Source organism: Babylonia areolata, chromosome 9, assembly GCF_041734735.1.
Source record: "Babylonia areolata isolate BAREFJ2019XMU chromosome 9, ASM4173473v1, whole genome shotgun sequence".
NCBI classification, from domain to species: domain Eukaryota; kingdom Metazoa; phylum Mollusca; class Gastropoda; order Neogastropoda; family Buccinidae; genus Babylonia; species Babylonia areolata.
In genome coordinates this window covers 203,695-225,487 of record NC_134884.1, presented here as the reverse complement: position 1 = coordinate 225,487, position 21,793 = coordinate 203,695, and the positions used below count along the sequence as shown (strand labels likewise).

Here is a 21,793-nt window from a genome sequence, read left to right as displayed (position 1 = left end):
CACTTCATTCTCTGTGACTGTACACATCAAACACAACACAACACAACACACCTCATTCTCTGTGACTGTACACATCAGACACAACACAACACAACCCACTTCATTCTCTGTTACTGTACACATCAGACACAACACACCTCATTCTCTGTGACTGTACACATCAGACACTACACAACACAACACCCCTCATTCTCTGTGACTGTACACATCAGACAATACACAACACAACACCCCTCATTCTCTGTGACTGTACACATCAGACACAACACAACACACCTCATTCTCTGTGACTGTGCACATCAGACACAACACAACACCCCTCATTTTCTGTGACTGTACACATCAGACACAACACAACACACCTCATTCTCTGTGACTGTACACATCAGACACTACACAACACAACCCACCTCATTCTCTGTGACTGTACACATCAGACACTACACAACACACCTCATTCTCTGTGACTGTACACATCAGACACAACACAACACAACACACCTCATTCTCTGTGACTGTACACATCAGACACAACACAACACACCTCATTCTCTGTGACTGTACACATCAGACACAACACAACACAACACACCTCATTCTCTGTGACTGTACACATCAGACACAACACAACACACCTCATTCTCTGTGACTGTACACATCAGACACAACACAACACCCCTCATTCTCTGTGACTGTGCACATCAGACACAACACAACACACCTCATTATCTGTGACTGTACACATCAGACACAACACAACACCCCTCATTCTCTGTGACTGTGCACATCAGACACAACACAACACACCTCATTCTCTGTGACTGTGCACATCAGACACTTCACAACACACCTCATTCGCTGTGACTGTACGCATCGGACACAACACACCTCATTCTCTGTGACTGTACACATCAGACACAACACAACACAACACACCTCATTCTCTGTGACTGTACACATCAGACGCAACACAACACAACCCACTTCATTCTCTGTGACTGTACACATCAGACACAACACACCTCATTCTCTGTGACTGTACACATCAGACACAATACAACCCACTTCATTCTCTGTGACTGTACACATCAGACACGACACAACACACTTCATTCTCTGTGACTGTACACATCAGACACTTCACAACACACCTCATTCGCTGTGACTGTACGCATCGGACACAACACACCTCATTCTCTGTGACTGTACACATCAGACACAACACAACACAACACACCTCATTCTCTGTGACTGTACACATCAGACGCAACACAACACAACCCACTTCATTCTCTGTGACTGTACACATCAGACACAACACATCACAACCCACTTCATTCTCTGTGACTGTACACATCAGACACAACACAACCCACTTCATTCTCTGTGACTGTACACATCAGACACGACACAACACACTTCATTCTCTGTGACTGTACACATCAGACACTTCACAACACACCTCATTCTCTGTGACTGTACACATCAGACACTACACAACCCACTTCATTCTCTGTGACTGTACACATCAGACACTTCACAACACACCTCATTCTCTTTGACTGTACACATCAGACACAACACAACCCACTTCATTCTCTGTGACTATTCACACCACAACCCACTTCATTCTCTGTGACTGTACACATCAGACACGACACAACACACTTCATTCCTGTCACTGTACACATCAGACACTACACAACACAACACACTTCATTCTCTGTGACTGTACACATCACAACACATCTCATTCTCTGTGACCATACACATCAGACACTACACAACACAACCCACTTCATTCTCTGTGACTGTACACATCAGACAAAACGCAACACACCTCATTCTCTGTGACTGTACACATCAGACACTACACATCACAACCCACCTCATTCTCTGTGACTGTACACATCAGACACTACACAACACAACCCACTTCATTCTCTGTGACTGTACACATCAGACACAACACACCTCATTCTCTGTGACTGTACACAACACAACCCACTTCATTCTCTGTGACTGTACACATCACAACACACCTCATTCTCAATGACTGTATACATCAGACACTATACAACACAACACACTTCATTCTCTGTGACTGTACACATCAGACACTATACAACACAACACATTTCATTCTCTGTGACTATACACATCAGACACAACACAACACACTTCATTCTCTGTGAATATACACACCAGCTACTACACAACACAACCCACTTTATTCTCTGTGACTGTACGCATCAGACACGACACAACACACTTCATTCTCTGTGACTGTACGCATCAGACACTACACAACCCACTTCATTCTCTGTGACTGTACACATCAGACACTACACTTCACAACCCACTTCATTCTCTGTGACTGTATACATCAGACAAAACACTACACACCTCATTCTCTGTGACTGTACACATTACAACACAACACGCCTTTTCTGTGACTATTACGCATCACGCACAACATGTGAACGCATGACGACAGCAAAACGATCAACAGGCATGGTGCACCTACCCACTTGAACAGGTTGTTCCCTTGGGGGCAGGCTGAAAAGCCGTACTTTTCCCCAGCTGTGGCCAGGGATCGCATGTCTGAAACAGCACTGAGCTCAGTGAACACTTCGCCATACCTTTGTTATGTTGAACAAATGAACATACAGACAGCATTATGTTACTGTATTGAATTGTATTGTATTGTATTGTATTACTCTTTTTTGTCACAACAGATTTCTCTGTGTGAAATTCGGGATGCTTTTCCAGGGAGAACTCATTGCAACATTGAGAGAGCCACCCCTTTTTTGTGTATGTTTTTCTGCCTGAAATTTTATTTGTTTTCCTATCAAAGTGGATTTTTCTATAGAATTTTGCCAGGGACAACCCTTTTGTTGCCATGGGTTCTTTTACATGCGCTAAGTAAGTGCATGCTGCACACGGGACCTAGATTTATTGTCTCATCTGAATGACTAGTGTCCAGACCACCACTCTAGGTCTAGTGGAGAGGAAGAAAATACTGGTGACTATAGGATTTGAACCAGTGGACTCAAATTCTCTCGCTTCCTAGGCAGACATGTTACCTCTAAGCCAACACTCTATTTATTTGGTTCTCATGATGTTCTTTGATACCTGGTAAAGATGATTAAAAATCATACTAATCAGAACAAGAAATCATATAAAACAAAGTGCTTTACATTTCAAACAAAGAAATACTGGCCATTACACACTCAGAGGCCCAGGGAGAACCAATCTATAACGTGGTGAATTGCTATTGGTAGAACCCATCTCAAACAGGAAGATATTACAGGCAGAACCTTCCTCAAAATGGGAATGTAACAGGCACAATCAACCTCAAATAGGGAATGTCAGAATCAACCTCAAATAGGGAATGTCACAATCAACCTCAAACAGAGAATGTCACGATCAACCTCAAACAGGGAATGTAATAGGCAGAATCAACCTCAAATAGGGAATGTCAGAATCAACCTCAAATGGGGAGTCAGAATCAGAATCATCCTCAAATAGGGAATGTCAGAATCAACCTCAAACAGGGAATGTAACAGGCAGAACCAACCTCAAACAGGGAATGTAACAGACAGAACCAACTTCAAACAGGGAATGTAACAGACAGAACCAACCTCAAATAGGGAATGTAACAGACAGAACCAACTTCAAACAGGGAATGTAACAGACAGAACCAACCTCAAACAGGGAATGTAAGGGGCAGAACCAACTTCAAACAGGGAATGTAACAGACAGAACCAACTTCAAACAGGGAATGTAATAGGGCAGAACCAGCTTCAAACAGGGAATGTAACAGGCAGAACCAACCTCAAACAGGGAATGTAATAGGGCAGAACCAACCTCAAACAGGGAATGTAACAGACAGAACCAACCTCAAACAGGGAATGTAATGGGCAGAACCAACCTCAAACAGGGAATATACCAACCTCAAACAGGGAATGTAATGGGCAGAACCAACCTCAAACAGGGAATATACCAACCTCAAACAGGGAATGTAATGGGCAGAACCAACCTCAAACAGGGAATGTAACAGACAGAACCAACCTCAAACAGGGAATGTAACGGGCAGAACCAACCTCAAACAGGGAATGTAACAGGCAGAACCAACTTCAAACAGGGAATGTAACGGGCAGAACCAACCTCAAACAGGGAATGTAACAGGCAGAACCAATCTCAAACAGGGAATGTAACAGGCAGAACCAACCTCAAACAGGGAATGTAACAGACAGAACCAATCTCAAACAGGGAATGTAACAGGCCAACCTCAAACAGGGAATGTAACAGGCAGAACCAACTTCAAACAGGGAATGTAACAGACAGAACCAATCTCAAACAGGGAATGTAACAGGCCAACCTCAAACAGGGAATGTAACAGGCAGAACCAACCTCAAACAGGGAATGTAACAGGCCAACCGCAAACAGGGAATGTAACAGGCAGAACCAACCTCAGATGGAATGTAACAGACAGAACCAACTTCAAACAGGGAATGTAACAGGCCAACCTCAAACAGGGAATGTAACAGGCAGAACCAACCTCAAACAGGGAATGTAACAGAACCAACTTCAAACAAGGAATGTAACGGGCAGAACCAACTTCAAACAGGGAATGTAATGGGCAGAACCAACTTCAAACAGGGAATGTAATGGGCAGAACCAACCTCAAACAGGGAATGTAATGGGCAGAACCAACTTCAAACAGGGAATGTAATGGGCAGAACCAACCTCAAACAGGGAATGTAATGGGCAGAACCAACTTCAAACAGGGAATGTAACAGGCAGAACCAACTTCAAACAGGGAAATATCACAGGGAGAACATGGAGGGCTTGGCATTAACAGTTGCCCGACTGCCTGGGGCAAGCTGATCATTGTTTCAGGCAAGTAATGTTCTAACTGAACTTGCCTGACTGGGCAAGTTATATTTTTCAAGACTAGCATGCTGTGTTTTCAAAAATAATGGTCATGCTTCCATTACTGATCATCAGATACCCTCTTTCAGTCTTTGTCAAGCAAAGCTGACAAGGATGGTGGTGGAGAAGAAGGAAGCTGAGAGTGCTCATCGATAGGTTTCAAAAAGATGAGTTTTTAGTGACAAGCAAAAGGCAGAGATAGAATCAGAATTCAGATGCACATATATGATGAGGAAAGTTGTTCCAGATATGAGGAGCAGCAAAGAGGAAAGAATATTCACCACAGGTTCTTGTATTGACACAAGGAAGTTTCAGAAGGTAACAGTCGGAGGAAGAGCGGAGAGTTCTGGATGGAGTGTAAGTACTGATAAGGTCTGAAAGATAGGTAGGTCCTATGGAGTGGAAAGCAGAACAACAGAAACATGAAACTTTGTATTGAATTCTCACTTCAGTGGGGAGCTTGTGTAGAGTATGGAGGTGGGGAGAAATGTGATCAGTACATGCGACTCTGAGAGGCAGACAGACCGCATTGTTTTGAAATTTTGTGTTCACTAAGAAGATTATGTGGACAGCCTGTGAGAAGGGAATTACAGTAGTTGATTCGTGACAGCACAAAAGCAGATGAGTTTTTGTAGTTTCAACAGAAAGGTACTGACAGATAGAGTTAATCAATTATGGGAAGAACCTGCCTCTAACAAGGAAATGCTGAAAGGAGAACCAGCCTCAAACAGGGAGATGTTATTAGGAGAACCTGCCTCTCACAAGATGTTACGGAAAGAACCTGCTTCAGACATGAAGATGTTATGGGAAGAACCTGCCTCAGACATGAAGATGTTACGGGAAGAACCTGCCTTGAACAGGAAGATGTTAGGGGAAGAACCTGCCTCAGACATGAAGATGTTACGGGAAGAACCTGCCTTGAACAGGAAGATGTTAGGGGAAGAACCTGCCTCAGAGTCAGACAGGGAGATGTTGTAGGGAGAACCTGCCTCAGACAGGGAGATGTTGTAGGGAGAACCTGCCTCTGACAGGGAGATGTTGTAGGGAGAACCTACCTCAGACAGGGAGATATGTAGCCTCAGACAGGGAGATGTTGTAGGGAGAACTTGCCTCAAACAGGGAGATGTTGTAGGGAGAACCTGCCTCAGACAGGGAGATGTTGTAGGGAGAACCTGCCTCAAACAGGGAGATGTTGTAGGGAGAACCTGCCTCAAACAGGGAGATGTTGTAGGGAGAACCTGCCTCAGACAGGGAGATGTTGTACAGAGAACCTGCCTCAGACAGGGAGATGTTGTAGTGAGAACCTGCCTCAAACAGGGAGATGTTGTAGGGAGAACCTGCCTCAGACAGGGAGATATGTAGCCTCAGACAGGGGGATGTTGTAGGGAGAACCTTTCTCAAACAGGGAGATGTTGTAGGGAGAACCTGCCCCAGACAGGGAAATGTTGTTGGGAGAACCTGTCTCAGACAGGGAGATGTTATGGGAAGAACCTGCCTCAGACAGGGAGATGTTGTAGGGAGAAACTGCCTCAAACAGGGAGATGATGTAGCCTCAGAGAGGGAGATGTTGTAGGGAGAACCTGCCTCAGACAGGGAGATGTTGTAGGGAGAACCTGCCTCAGACAGGGAGATGTTGTAGGGAGAACCTGCCTCAGACAGGGAGATGTTGTACAGAGAACCTGCCTCAGACAGGGAGATGTTGTACAGAGAACCTGCCTCAGACAGGGAGATGATGTAGCCTCAGAGAGGGAGATGTTGTAGGGAGAACCTGCCTCAGACAGGGAGATGTTGTAGTGAGAACCTGCCTCAGACAGGGAGATGTTGTAGGGAGAACCTGCCTCAGACAGGGAGATGATGTAGCCTCAGACAGGGAGATGCTGTAGGGAGAACCTGCCTCAGACGGGGTGATGTTGTTGGGAGAACCTGCCTCAGAAAGGGTGATGTTGGGAGAACCTGCCTCACACAGGGAGATGTCGTAGTGAAAACCTGCCTCAGACGGGGAGATGCTGTAGGGAGAACCTGCCTCAGACAGGGAGATGCTGTAGGGAGAACCTGCCTCACACACGGAGATGCTGTAGGGAGAACCTGCCTCAGACAGGGAGATGCTGTAGGGAGAACCTGCCTCAGACAGGGAGATATGTAGCCTCAGACAGGGAGATGTTGTACAGAGAACCTGTCTCAGACAGGGAGATGTTAGGGGAAGAACCTGCCTCAGACAGGGAGATATGTAGCCTCAGACAGGGAGATGTTGTACAGAGAACCTGTCTCAGACAGGGAGATGTTAGGGGAAGAACCTGCCTCAGACAGGGAGATGCTGTAGGGAGAACCTGCCTCACACTTGGAGATGCTGTAGGGAGAACCTACCTCAGACAGGGAGATGTTGTAGGGAGAACCTGCCTCAGACAGGGAGATGTTGTAGGGAGAACCTGCCTCAGACAGGGAGATGTTGTAGGGAGAACCTGCCTCAAACAGGGAGATGTTGTACAGAGAACCTGCCTCAGACAGGGAGATGTTGTAGGGAGAACCTGCCTCAGACAGGGAGATGTTGTAGGGAGAACCTGCCTCAGACAGGGAGATGTTGTAGGGAGAACCTGCCTCAAACAGGGAGATGTTGTACAGAGAACCTGCCTCAGACAGGGAGATGTTGTACAGAGAACCTGCCTCAGACAGGGAGATATGTAGCCTCAGAGAGGGAGATGTTGTACAGAGAACCTGCCTCAGACAGGGAGATGTTATGGGAAGAACCTGCCTCGGAGAGGGAGATGTTGTAGGGAGAACCCATAGCAAACAGGGAGATGTCATAGGAGAACATATCTCCAAAAGGGAACCTATAGGAGAACCTACCTCAAACAGAGAGATGTCATAGGAGAACATACCAAAAACAGAGAGGTATCATAGAGACAAAATACATCCAAAAGGGAGGTGTTATGGGAAAACCCTAACTCCAACAAGATGTTATGGGAGAAACCCATCTCAAACAGGGAGAGGTGATACAGGAAGAACCTAGCTCAGACAGGGAAATACAGGAAAAGCATACCTCCAAAGGGAGACGTCATGGGCAAACCTTCCTCAAACACACAAATGTTATTGGAAAAACCCATCTTCAACAGGGAAAGTGTCATAGGGAGTTTGGTTTAACCAATCTCTGTGCACTGCTGGGTGACCACAGCTAGTGTGATATTGACACTTCTCTGTGCACTGCCGGTCTAACAGTGACACCTGTCTGACCTTAACCCAAACCCTAGACATTACACACACGCACACACACACACACAGAGTCTAACACACACTCACACACACACATACAGAGTCATACACACAGAGTCACACACACACAGAGTTACCTGAACACAAACGCTTTACAGTGGATGGTTCGGCGTGGCCAGCTGTTGCCTGATAGAATGTGTGCATGGTACTGCAAAGGACAGTGATGGTCAGTCTCACATGGTCACTTTGTGATGGTCTGTCTCACATGGTCACTTTGTGATGGTCAGTCTCACATGGTCACTTTGTCATGGTCATTCTCACATGGTCACTGGTCACTTTGTGATGGTCAGTCTCACATTGTCACTTCATGATGGTCAGTCTCACATGGTCACTGGTCACTTTGTGATGGTCAGTCTCACATGGTCATTGGTCACTTTGTGATGGTCAGTCTCACATGGTCACTGGTCACTTTGTGATGGTCAGTCTCACATGGTCACTGGTCACTTTGTGATGGTCAGTCTCACATGGTCACTTTGTGATGGTCAGTCTCACATGGTCACTGGTCACTTCGTGATGGTCAGTCTCACATGGTCACTTCATGATGGTCTGTCTCACATGGTCACTTTGTGATGGTCAGTCTCACATGGTCACTTTGTCATGGTCAGTCTCACATGGTCACTTCGTGATGGTCAGTCTCACATGGTCACTTCGTGATGGTCAGTCTCAGATGGTCACTTAGTGATGGTCAGTCTCACATGGTCACTGGTCACTTTGTCACGGTCAGTCTCACATGGTCACTGGTCATTTTGTGATGGTCAGTCTCACATGGTCACTTTGTGATGGTCAGTCTCACATGGTCCCCTAGTGATGGTCAGTCTCAGACGGTCACTTTGCAGTCAGCTGTACAGTACCTAAGACCAGGACTGCAGACCCATGTAGGACGACAGATTGTACACCTTTGATACTCCACAACAAAATCTATACTTATATATTTTTCTAAATGCAAGATAATGAGGGTGTGCAAGCCCACTTTTGAGGGGTACTTTTCATCACTTGCAGAGCGAGAAGTCAGTCATATGACATTATGGGCAGCCCACCACTGCAACAAACTGCCTTTCTTAGCCTATAGGACAATTTTTTGACAGAGTTTGATCACCTCATTGTTTTGCACAGACTGAACCAAGCAACAAAAATTATGTCATTAAAAAGGTCTTTAGTTAGAGCTCAAGACATCTACAACATTTGAAAAAAAAAAAAAAAAAGCAACAAGGTAAGTTTAATACTATAAAATACAAAAAAAAGAAAAAAAGATGAAGTTATAGATTACAATTATAGATGGAGATCTGGCGTAAACAAATGACAGAAAGCAGATCACTGAATCCATGGAACCTTTGCCTTGATAACAGATCCCATCGACAGTTGACCAAAACAATGATTTCCCCTTCCCTCAACTTTACAAAGACATGAAAAATATGCGTCCTGTTGATAAAAATTAATGATGCTTCAAACAGATATTCAGTGTATCAAGTCTCTCCAAAGTCCAAGCAAGATGAGACTCTGTTGTGAATTTTAAATAGATCAGTTCAAATATTTAATGGCAGAGATTTGACAAGAAACACGCTCAAACTCAAAGCAAACATAGAAGATTAAAGCAAATAACTGGTGTAAATATAAAACCAAATATAGCATGTAAACTTGCAAAAATACTCACAGAAATTGTTCAAAATCCTTTCATTGGAACAACAATTTCCACGACAAAATTTTGGCCTTTCATAGAGCAGATGATGGAGTGTTGGCGAGGGGTGATGAGGTGTAGAGGAACAGAGCAGATGGGAGTATAGGGGAGGGGTGATGAGGTGTAGAGGAACAGAGCAGATGGAGTATAGGGGAGGGGTGATGAGGTGTAGAGGAACACAGCAGATGGAGTATGGGGAGGGGTGATGAGGTGTAGAGGAACACAGCAGATGGGAGTATAGCGGAGGGGTGATGAGGTGTAGAGGAACAGAGTAGATAGAGTATAGGGGAGGGGTGATGAGGTGTAGAGGAACACAGCAGATGGAGTATAGAGGGGTGATGAGGTGTAGAGGAACACAGCAGATGGAGTATAGGGGAGGGGTGATGAGGTGTAGAGGAACAGAGCAGATGGAGTATAGAGGGGTGATGAGGTGTAGAGGAACAGAGCAGATGGAGTATAGGGGAGGGGTGATGAGGTGTAGAGGAACAGAGCAGATGGAGTATAGAGGGGTGATGAGGTGTAGAGGAACACAGCAGATGGAGTATAGAGGGGTGATGAGGTGTAGAGGAACACAGCAGATGGAGTATAGGGGAGGGGTGATGAGGTGTAGAGGAACACAGCAGATGGAGTATAGAGGGGTGATGAGGTGTAGAGGAACACAGCAGATGGAGTATAGAGGGGTGATGAGGTGTAGAGGAACACAGCAGATGGAGTATAGAGGGGTGATGAGGTGTAGAGGAACAGAGCAGATGGAGTATAGGGGAGGGGTGATGAGGTGTAGAGGAACACAGCAGATGGAGTATAGAGGGGTGATGAGGTGTAGAGGAACACAGCAGATGGAGTATAGAGGGGTGATGAGGTGTAGAGGAACACAGCAGATGGAGTATAGGGGAGGGGTGATGAGGTGTAGAGGAACAGAGCAGATGGAGTATAGAGGGGTGATGAGGTGTAGAGGAACAGAGCAGATGGAGTATAGGGGAGGGGTGATGAGGTGTATAGGAACACAGCAGATGGAGTATAGGGGAGGGGTGATGAGGTGTAGAGGAACAGAGCAGATGGAGTATAGAGGGGTGATGAGGTGTAGAGGAACACAGCAGATGGAGTATAGAGGGGTGATGAGGTGTAGAGGAACAGAGCAGATGGAGTATAGGGGAGGGGTGATGAGGTGTAGAGGAACACAGCAGATGGAGTATAGAGGGGTGATGAGGTGTAGAGGAACACAGCAGATGGAGTATAGGGGAGGGGTGATGAGGTGTAGAGGAACAGAGCAGATGGAGTATAGAGGGGTGATGAGGTGTAGAGGAACACAGCAGATGGAGTATAGAGGGGTGATGAGGTGTAGAGGAACACAGCAGATGGAGTATAGAGGGGTGATGAGGTGTAGAGGAACACAGCAGATGGAGTATAGAGGGGTGATGAGGTGTAGAGGAACAGAGCAGATGGAGTATAGGGGAGGGGTGATGAGGTGTAGAGGAACACAGCAGATGGAGTATAGAGGGGTGATGAGGTATAGAGGAACAGAGCAGATGGAGTATAGAGGGGTGATGAGGTGTAGAGGAACAGAGCAGATGGAGTATAGAGGGGTGATGAGGTGTAGAGGAACACAGCAGATGGAGTATAGAGGGGTGATGAGGTGTAGAGGAACACAGCAGATGGAGTATAGAGGGGTGATGAGGTGTAGAGGAACAGAGCAGATGGAGTATAGGGGAGGGGTGATGAGGTGTAGAGGAACACAGCAGATGGAGTATAGAGGGGTGATGAGGTGTAGAGGAACAGAGCAGATGGAGTATAGGGGAGGGGTGATGAGGTGTAGAGGAACACAGCAGATGGAGTATAGAGGGGTGATGAGGTGTAGAGGAACACAGCAGATGGAGTATAGGGGAGGGGTGATGAGGTGTATAGGAACAGAGCAGATGGAGTATAGAGGGGTGATGAGGTGTAGAGGAACACAGCAGATGGAGTATAGAGGGGTGATGAGGTGTAGAGGAACACAGCAGATGGAGTATAGGGGAGGGGTGATGAGGTGTAGAGGAACACAGCAGATGGAGTATAGAGGGGTGATGAGGTGTAGAGGAACACAGCAGATGGAGTATAGGGGAGGGGTGATGAGGTGTAGAGGAACAGAGCAGATGGAGTATAGAGGGGTGATGAGGTGTAGAGGAACACAGCAGATGGAGTATAGAGGGGTGATGAGGTGTAGAGGAACAGAGCAGATGGGAGTATAGGGGAGGGGTGATGAGGTGTAGAGGAACACAGCAGATGGAGTATAGAGGGGTGATGAGGTGTAGAGGAACAGAGCAGATGGAGTATAGAGGGGTGATGAGGTGTAGAGGAACAGAGCAGATGGAGTATAGAGGGGTGATGAGGTGTAGAGGAACAGAGCAGATGGAGTATAGAGGGGTGATGAGGTGTAGAGGAACAGAGCAGATGGAGTATAGAGGGGTGATGAGGTGTAGAGGAACAGAGCAGATGGAGTATAGGGGAGGGGTGATGAGGTGTAGAGGAACACAGCAGATGGAGTATAGAGGGGTGATGAGGTGTAGAGGAACACAGCAGATGGAGTATAGAGGGGTGATGAGGTGTAGAGGAACAGAGCAGATGGAGTATAGAGGGGTGATGAGGTGTAGAGGAACACAGCAGATGGAGTATAGAGGGGTGATGAGGTGTAGAGGAACACAGCAGATGGAGTATAGAGGGGTGATGAGGTGTAGAGGAACACAGCAGATGGAGTATAGAGGGGTGATGAGGTGTAGAGGAACAGAGCAGATGGAGTATAGAGGGGTGATGAGGTGTAGAGGAACACAGCAGATGGAGTATAGGGGAGGGGTGATGAGGTGTAGAGGAACAGAGCAGATGGGAGTATAGGGGAGGGGTGATGAGGTGTAGAGGAACACAGCAGATGGGAGTATAGCGGAGGGGTGATGAGGTGTAGAGGAACAGAGCAGATGGAGTATAGGGGAGGGGTGATGAGGTGTAGAGGAACACAGCAGATGGAGTATAGAGGGGTGATGAGGTGTAGAGGAACACAGCAGATGGAGTATAGGGGAGGGGTGATGAGGTGTAGAGGAACAGAGCAGATGGAGTATAGGGGAGGGGTGATGAGGTGTAGAGGGGAATAGACCAATTGATTTGTGAATAACATTTCTCTGATACTTTGAGTCTGTGGGAAGTAAACTAATCCTATTCCCAGTGAACATAATTTTTATTGTTTAAAGAATAAATGAAATTATTATATTCAGTTGATTTTTTTTTCTTTGAGTAAGGTAGATCTTTAGCTCTCCAGATGTCTTCTGAACTTACTCATCTTCTTCCGGATTCTCGTCCTCATGCTGTGCGGCTGCATCAGGGTCATTCTCATAGTAGTTGTCGAAGTCCATGTCCTCTTCCTCATCCTCCCCTTCATCATCCTGGACATCAGCGTTGTCTTCATCATGCTCCCCCTGTTTCTGGGGGGAGGACAAGGATGTGCCTTGTGTAGCACTGCCGCCCACCTGAAAGATGCGTCACACTGCATGCCACTTCTCCCCGCTGACACCTGACACACTACATGTGTACACACACAATTCACTGCATCATCATGTTGGATCAACAAAGACCCATCACACTGCAAGCCACCTCTCCCCGCTGACACCTGACACACTACATGTGTACACACACAATTCACTGCATCATCATGTTGGATCAACAAAGATCCATCACACTGCAAGCCACCTCTCCCCGCTGACACCTGACACACTACATGTGTACACACACAATTCACTGCATCATCATGTTGGATCAACAAAGATCCATCACACTGCAAGCCACCTCTCCCCGCTGACACCTGACACACTACATGTGTACACACACAATTCACTGCATCATCATGTTGGATCAACAAAGATCCATCACACTGCAAGCCACCTCTCCCCGCTGACACCTGACACACTACATGTGCACACACACAATTCACTGCATCATCATGTTGGATCAACAAAGATCCATCACACTGCAAGCCACCTCTCCCCGCTGACACCTGACAAACTACATGTGTACACACACAATTCACTGCATCATCATGTTGGATCAACAAAGATCCATCACACTGCAAGCCACCTCTCCCCGCTGACACCTGACACACTACATGTGTACACACACAATTCACTGCATCATCATGTTGGATCAACAAAGATCCAATGCATTACAGTATGTTATCTCTCTTCTCACTGACAATGCACATACTAAACACATGTATACCCACTTACAAAAAAACCCTGACACACACATTAAGAGATAAACAGAAACAGAAACACTGACACACAGTAAGAGATAAACATAAACAGAACAAGAGAGGCAAGGCCTTCAAGACTCACTTGTGATACACTTTAAAAAAAAATCCAAGCTTTTTATGTATTGAGTATAATGCATTTACTGTTATATTTATATTTTTTGTATTCTCTAAACTTGGCACTTTGATCTGATATTCGACCCAACAAAAGATCTGTCATTATTATCATTTTTTGTTCAAACAGGAACTTCTTTTGCTAAGCATGGAAGTTTTGTTTATTGCAAACGTTTTGGTGCAGACAGTAAAATAAGGGAAATTACTCTGTAATTAATGCTAGGGGAATTAGTTTGCTTTAAACTGATCTTTCTCATCTTAAACATTACATTTTGAAATTATACTCAATACATAAAAAGCTTGGATTTTTTTTTTATTTTTTAAAGTGCATCACAAGTGAGTCTTGAAGGCCTTGCCTCTCTTGTTTCATTTAAGATGAGAAAGATCAGTTTAAAGCAAATTAAGTCCCCTAGCATTAATTAGAGTAATTTCCCTTTTTTACTATCTGCACCAAAATGTTCCTGTTTGAACAAAAAATGATAATTATGACTGCTCTTGTTGTTGGGTTGAATATCAGATCAAAGTGCCAAGTTTAGAGAATACAAAAAATATAAATATAACTGTAAATGCAGTTTGCATATAATCAGGCTTCATTTTTTTTGTGCCCATACCAGAGGTGCAATATTGTTTTAAACAAGATGACTAAAAAGAACTGAATTTTTCCTATAATTATGCCTAATTTGGTGTCAACTGACAAAGTATTTGCAGAGAAAATGTCAATGTTAAAGTTTACCACGGACACACAGACACACAACCGAACACCGGGTTAAAACATAGACTCACTTTGTTTACACAAGTGAGTCAAAAATGAACACACACACACTGAGAGATAAACATAAACAGAAAGAACAGTGGCTGACACAGTGACATATGGTGGTTGACAGTGACACACAGACACACACACACACAGACTGTGAACTAAAGATAAATTTACAAAGGGTGGCTGACACAGTGACATGTGGTGGCTGACAATGACATACTGTGAGTGTGAGACAGAGAAAGTTTAGAGGCAGTGTGTGATGGTGGCTGACAATGACATACTGTGAGTGTGACACAGAGAAAGTTTAGAGGCAGTGTGTGATGGTGGCTGACAATGACATACTGTGAGTGTGAGACAGAGAAAGTTTAGAGGGAGTGTGTGATGGTGGCTGACAATGACATACTGTGAGTGTGAGACAGAAAGTTTAGAGGCAGTGTGTGATGGTGGCTGACAATGACATACTGTGAGTGTGAGACAGAGAAAGTTTAGAGGCAGTGTGTGATGGTGGCTGACAATGATAAACTGTGAGTGTGAGATAGAGAAAGTTTAGAGGGAGTGTTTGATGGTGGCTGACAATGACATACTGTGAGTGTGAGACAGAGAAAGTTTAGAGGCAGCATGTGATGGTGGCTGACCCGAGAGAGGCAGCGTGTGATGCGGTGCAGCACTGCATCAATGGTCAGGTCCTGCTGGCAGTCCAACCACTCCATCACATCCTGCAGCTGGAGCAGCATGCTCTCTTCTTCACTGCACACACTCTGTCCACACACACACACACCATAAATTATACACCAGCATAACGCTTTTAGCTTTATCCCATACACCTCCACACTGTCACACATTATCATTTTATCCCATACACCTCCACACTGTCACACATTATCATTTTATCCCATACACCTCCACACTGTCACACATTATCATTTTATCCAATACACCTCCACACTGTCACACATATCATTTTATCCCATACACCTCCACACTCTCATACATATCATTTCATCCCATACACCTCCACACAGTCATACATATCATTTTATCCCATACACCTCCAAACTGTCACACATATCATTTCATCCCATACACCTCCACACTGTCATACATATTTTATCCAATACACCTCCACACTGTCATAATATCATTTTATCCCATACACCTCCACACTGTCATACTTATCATTTTATCCCATACACCTCCACACTGTCACACATGTTTTATCCCATACACCTCCACACTGTCATACATATCATTTTATCCCATACACCTCCACACTGTCATACATATCATTTTATCCCATACACCTCCACACTGTCATACATATCATTTTATCCCATACACCTCCACACTGTCATACTTATCATTTTATCCCATACACCTCCACACTGTCATACATATCATTTTATCCCATACACCTCCACACTGTCACACATATCATTTATCCCATACACCTCCACACTGTCATACATATCATTTTATCCCATACACCTCCACACTGTCATACATATCATTTTATCCCATACACCTCCACACTGTCATACATATCATTTTATCCAATACACCTCCACACTGTCACACATATCATTTTATCCCATACACCTCCACACTGTCATACATATCATTTCATCCCATACACCTCCACACAGTCATACATATCATTTTATCCCATACACCTCCAAACTGTCACACATATCATTTCATTCCATACACCTCCACACTGTCATACATATTTTATCCCATACACCTCAAACTGTCACACATATCATTTTATCCCATACACCTCCACACTGTCATACATATATCATTTCATCCCATACACCAAATATTTATTAGACAGACTCCAATGAATTCAGAATAATGCTGCCAGTGCCTCGGTATCTCGCCTCCAGCTGTTGTGAGGCCGGCCTCTCTTCCTCTTTCCATGCGGGTTCCAGGTCAGGGCTTGGCATGTGATGCTGGACGCTGGCTTCCTGAGGGTGTGTCCGATCCAGCCCCACTTCCTCTGCAGTATCTGCTTGGCCACTGGTTCCTGTCCCACTCGCTCCCAAAGATCTTCGTTTCGGATCTTCTCCTGCCATAGGATCTTGTAGATGCGCCTCAGACAGGTGTTGAAGAATGTCTGAATCTTCTGCTGCATCGTCTGTGTTGTCCGCCATGTCTCGCATCCGTAGAGCAGAACTGACTTCACATTGGAGTTGAAGATGCAGAGTTTGGTTTTCATACTGATTGCTCCAGATGCCCAGATGTTCTTGAGCATGATGAAAGCTGTTCTTGCCTTGCCGATTCTGGCTGTGACGTCTCGGTCCGTGCCTACCTGTCGGTCAACCATGCTTCCCAAGTAGACGAAAGACTCCACCTCCCTGATGGGCTCTCCACCGACTGTGACTGGAGTGTTGGCAGTGATGTTGATCTTCATCAGCTCGGTCTTCTTCTTGTTGATCTTGAGCCCTGTCCTGGCTGACGTGGTCTCCAGGCGAGTGGTCTTGTCCTGCATCTGGCTGTGGTTGTGTGACAGGAGCACCAGGTCGTCAGCGAAGTCGAGATCATCCAGCTGTGTCCAGAGTGTCCACTGTATACCGTTGCTCCTGCCTGTTGTAGTGGTCTTCATGATCCAGTCGATGACCAGGAGGAAGAGGAACGGTGACAGCAGGCACCCTTGACGAACTCCAGTCTTCACCTCGAAACTTTCGGACAGCTGGCCTGCGTGGGCAATCCTGCAGCTCATGTCCTGGTAGGTGCACCGGATGAGGGAGATGATCTTCTCTGGGATTCCGTAGTGCTTCAGCAGCTTCCACAGCGTCTCTCTGTCCACACTGTCGAAGGCCTTCTCATAATCTATGAAGTTGATGCAGAGGGGTGAGTTCCACTCATTTGCAGAGCTTATGAATTTGACCATGTTTCTCCTCTCCTTCAGTCTCTCCACTGGTTACCTGTTTCTGATCGAATAGACTATAAGCTGTCCACTCTGACCTTTTCTGCAATCAATGGATCTGGCCCCAAGTATCTTTCTGAACTCCTTCATATCTATACTCCGTCTTGCCAGCTCTGTTCTTCCTCTGATACTCGACTTCTTAGGATACCTCATGTCAGAAGTAAGACCTATGGACAAAGATCGTTTTCTTTTCAATCGCCAAAGACATGAAAGAAGCTCCCTGATCACCTCTGTCATTCTGATTCCCTTGCATCTTTTAAATCTCATCTCAAAACTCACATTTTCCCTCAGCCATAAGTTCAATTGTGGCATTTTCACTTCCTTTGCGTTAGCTGTGCTTGACTATGTGTACATAACTACATGCATGTATATGAATGTGTATTGTGTGTGTGTGTGTGTGCACGCATGTGCACGTGTGTTTATGTATGTTTGTGCATACCTATGTGTGTGTATGTGTTGAGGGTAGCTGTTAGGTACACATGTATGTTAAAATGTATGCATGCATTGTGTGTGTGTGTGTGTGTGTTTGTGTGTGTGTGTGTGTGTGTGCGCGCGTGCTTGTGCATGCGCGTTTAGTCACATTTTGGTATGTGTATGAAACATTGATGTAATGTGTTATGTTGACAACAGTGTTTTTGTACAGCACCTAGAGCAGATTTCTGGATTGTGTGCTTTATAAGTATCCATTATGATTATCATTATTATTATTATTATACACCCCCACACTGTCATGAATACATATCATTTTATCCCATACATCTCCACACTATCATGAATACCTATTTTATTCCATACACCTCCACACTGTCATACACATCCCTTTATCCCACACACCTGAGTTACATGTAATGGTGTATACACATTGGATCCCATACGCCTCCACATTATCATACAAGTAATGGTGTATACACATTGTATCCCATACACATCCACATTATCAATACATGTATCATACAAGCATACAATATATATCCTTTCATCCCATGCACCTCCACACTGTCATATGCATCCTTTTAAAGTTTTATCCCTTACACCTCCACATTTTCATTACTTTCCAACTTCAAGTATCTAATAAAAATAATACAATCCATACCACAATAACTTCATTATCAATTTAGCCAGCACACATGCATACACAAGAAAATAATATTAAACATAACTTGATTAAACTTGAACAATAAACATAACTTCGTAACTTTTTTCATATAAAAACATTTCACATTTTCACTTTAATTTAAAACATTGTAATTAATAATCATTTCATATTATTGTAATGCAAAAAGAAAGCTCAAGAAAATGATGAAGACAGCTTCAGAATTTGAGAAGCAGGGCCTACATAAACTTTGGAAAGACCTGAAAGCAAAGCACAGTGCCCTCAGTAAAGCAGAATCAGCAAGGAGGAAAAGGAGCAAAAAGAAGAAGACACAAGACTGTTCCTTCCGAGACCCCTTTCAGTTCGCCAGGAAACTATTCGAGCAGCCCAAATCAGAATTACAGTGGACAGAGAAACACTTGAACAGCACCTCAGGAAAACGTATTCTGATCCACAAAGCAAGAAACCACTAGATCTCAAGGGTTTGGTTCACCCAGGAAACCAGAGAAGAAGCTCAGCGATAAACCACCAACCCTTGAGGAAGTACAGAAAGTGGTCAAGAAAACCAGGGCCAAATCATCACCAGGCCCAAATGGAATACCATACCTGCTGTACAAGAAATGGCCTGAAGTCCTTGAGTGGCTCCACAGAGTGATAAGATCAGCATGGAGGAACCTGAAGATCAGCGACCAGTGGATGATAGCTGACAGCGTGTACATCCCGAAAGAGCAGAATTCAAGTACCATCAGCCAGTTCAGACCAATATTGCTCCTGAACGTCAAAGGAAAAATCTTCTTCTCTGTCATGGCTGCAAGACTGACAAAATACCTCACAGAAAATGAGTACCTGGATGTGTCAGTCCAGAAAGGTGGCATCCCTGGAGTTCCTGGCTGTGTAGAACATGCCACAATGATTTGGGATGCAATCCAAAGAGCAAAGGCAGAGAAAAAGAACCTTGACGTGGTATGATTGGATCTGGCAAATGTGTACGGGTCAGTTCCTCATGAGATGATCCAACTGGCTCTCGAGATGCACCATGTACCAACGAACATCAGGGAAATGCTGAAGAAGTACTTCCATGGCTTCTCAATGCAATTCACCACCAAGGAATACATGACAGATTGATATGCATTATGTGTTGCTGTCTTTTTTTGTTCTTGTACAAGATCTATAGACAATACTCAGGAAAAAATTATGTCAACTATGCACTGGTTGATAACATACATGACAAGTGCTTGTCTTAAAATTGATTTATATATTTTTTCAAGTTGAGTAGCCACAATCAACATCCTGATTTTTGTTGTTGTTGTTGCTTTCAATTGGAGGGATGCTGTATTTTCCCTTGGTGATGAAAAAACAAAACAAAACAACATATATATTTCTCTTTTCAACAACTGAACAAGCCTTAGTGGAAGACTTTCTAATTTCTTTTACTTTGATGCATTATGTTGCAGGAGCCTGGTCAGCTACACACATACACAATGGAGGGTTGTAGCTGTGTGTGTTTAGAATAACTCCACAGCATGCATGCTTCTTCACTTTGATGGTGGTCCTGCACCCTGGCCAGCAGCTGATCCTCACTCAAACTGTTACAAGCAATTAGTTTTGATATTGTTCTGTTATTGCGTCTGGAACCTCTAACATTTTGTTATCGTTTCAGGCTGACCTCTAAACAATATTGTTGGAGACAAAGTCAGCAAAGCGCCTACCTTGGATGCGGTGTCTGTTATTCTAAATCTATTAATTTATTTAGACACGTTGCTTTTGCATGCATTCTTGAAGCTTTACGCACTTTACAATAGCACTAAAATCATTCAAACATCCCCCCCACAAACATACACATGTATATTATTTGAAACATATGTAAGAAATAACATTAACAATTAAAAGAGACCATGCCATATAATGAATCAAATAATGTGTCAGATATAAAAAAAGTTAACAACATGAAATAAAAATAACAATAACTTAATGAATAACAATAAAAATGTAGACAATTTAAACACACACAGGGGCACACACTTACACACATGCATGCACACAGATTAACAAAGCAAACTAACTTGAAAATATCCATAATATTACGTAATTAAACAGTTCTTACTAAACACTCCCCACAGAAACATACGTTGTATAAAATTTATGAAAATGTACTGTAGGCAATTCACACACACACAGATGAACAACCCCCTGGCCAGGTGGTATGGTTCTTGCTGGCTGCACCAACACCATGCTGACAAACTTCAAAAAGTTCATAACTCTGCAGCACGACTCACACTCTATGCTAGGAAAAGTCAGTACATCACTCCCCTACTCACTTCCCTTCACTGGCTCCCCATTCAAGCATGAATACAATACAAACTCTCAGTCCTTTGTCACAATTTCTTTACTGATTCTTGTCCCGTCTATCTTTCTGATCTACTGTCCATCTATTCACCATCCAGACAACTCCATTCTTCAAATGACAAGTGCACACTGTCTATTCCAAGAATTTGAAAAGAACTTATGGTGAACGTTCCTTTTTTGTTGCACCAAAACAGTGGAATTCACTGCCCTCACACATTCGTCATACCCGAACACCCGCATTCAAGATAGCACTCAAAACACATCTTTTCAAGTTGTATTTTTCTAAGTAGAGCTTTTCCATTTGTGTGTGTGTGTGTGTGTGTGTGTGTGTGTGTGTGTGTGTGTATCAGGTGTCCCCCCAAAAGTGAACCGCTTTTTGAAAAAATATTTTCTCAGTGATAGAG

The 21,793-nt window shown here is 44.3% G+C and overlaps 1 protein-coding gene across 4 annotated transcripts in view; it reads right to left on the bottom strand.

The window, feature by feature from the left end:
• LOC143285970 (ubiquitin-conjugating enzyme E2Q-like protein 1) overlaps nt 1–21,793 on the bottom strand; it is a 53,352-nt gene that overhangs the window by 26,165 nt on the left and 5,394 nt on the right. For all 4 annotated transcript variants that reach the window (XM_076593428.1, XM_076593426.1, XM_076593425.1 and 1 more), the window contains exons 2-5: nt 15,657–15,779; nt 13,181–13,371; nt 8,283–8,353; nt 2,528–2,604 (exon numbers count right to left, since the gene is read on the bottom strand). In XM_076593428.1, coding sequence (XP_076449543.1) covers nt 2,528–2,604; nt 8,283–8,353; nt 13,181–13,371; nt 15,657–15,755 — 438 coding nt within the window. In that variant the 5' untranslated portion in view covers nt 15,756–15,779. The remainder of the gene's footprint in view (nt 1–2,527; nt 2,605–8,282; nt 8,354–13,180; nt 13,372–15,656; nt 15,780–21,793) is intronic.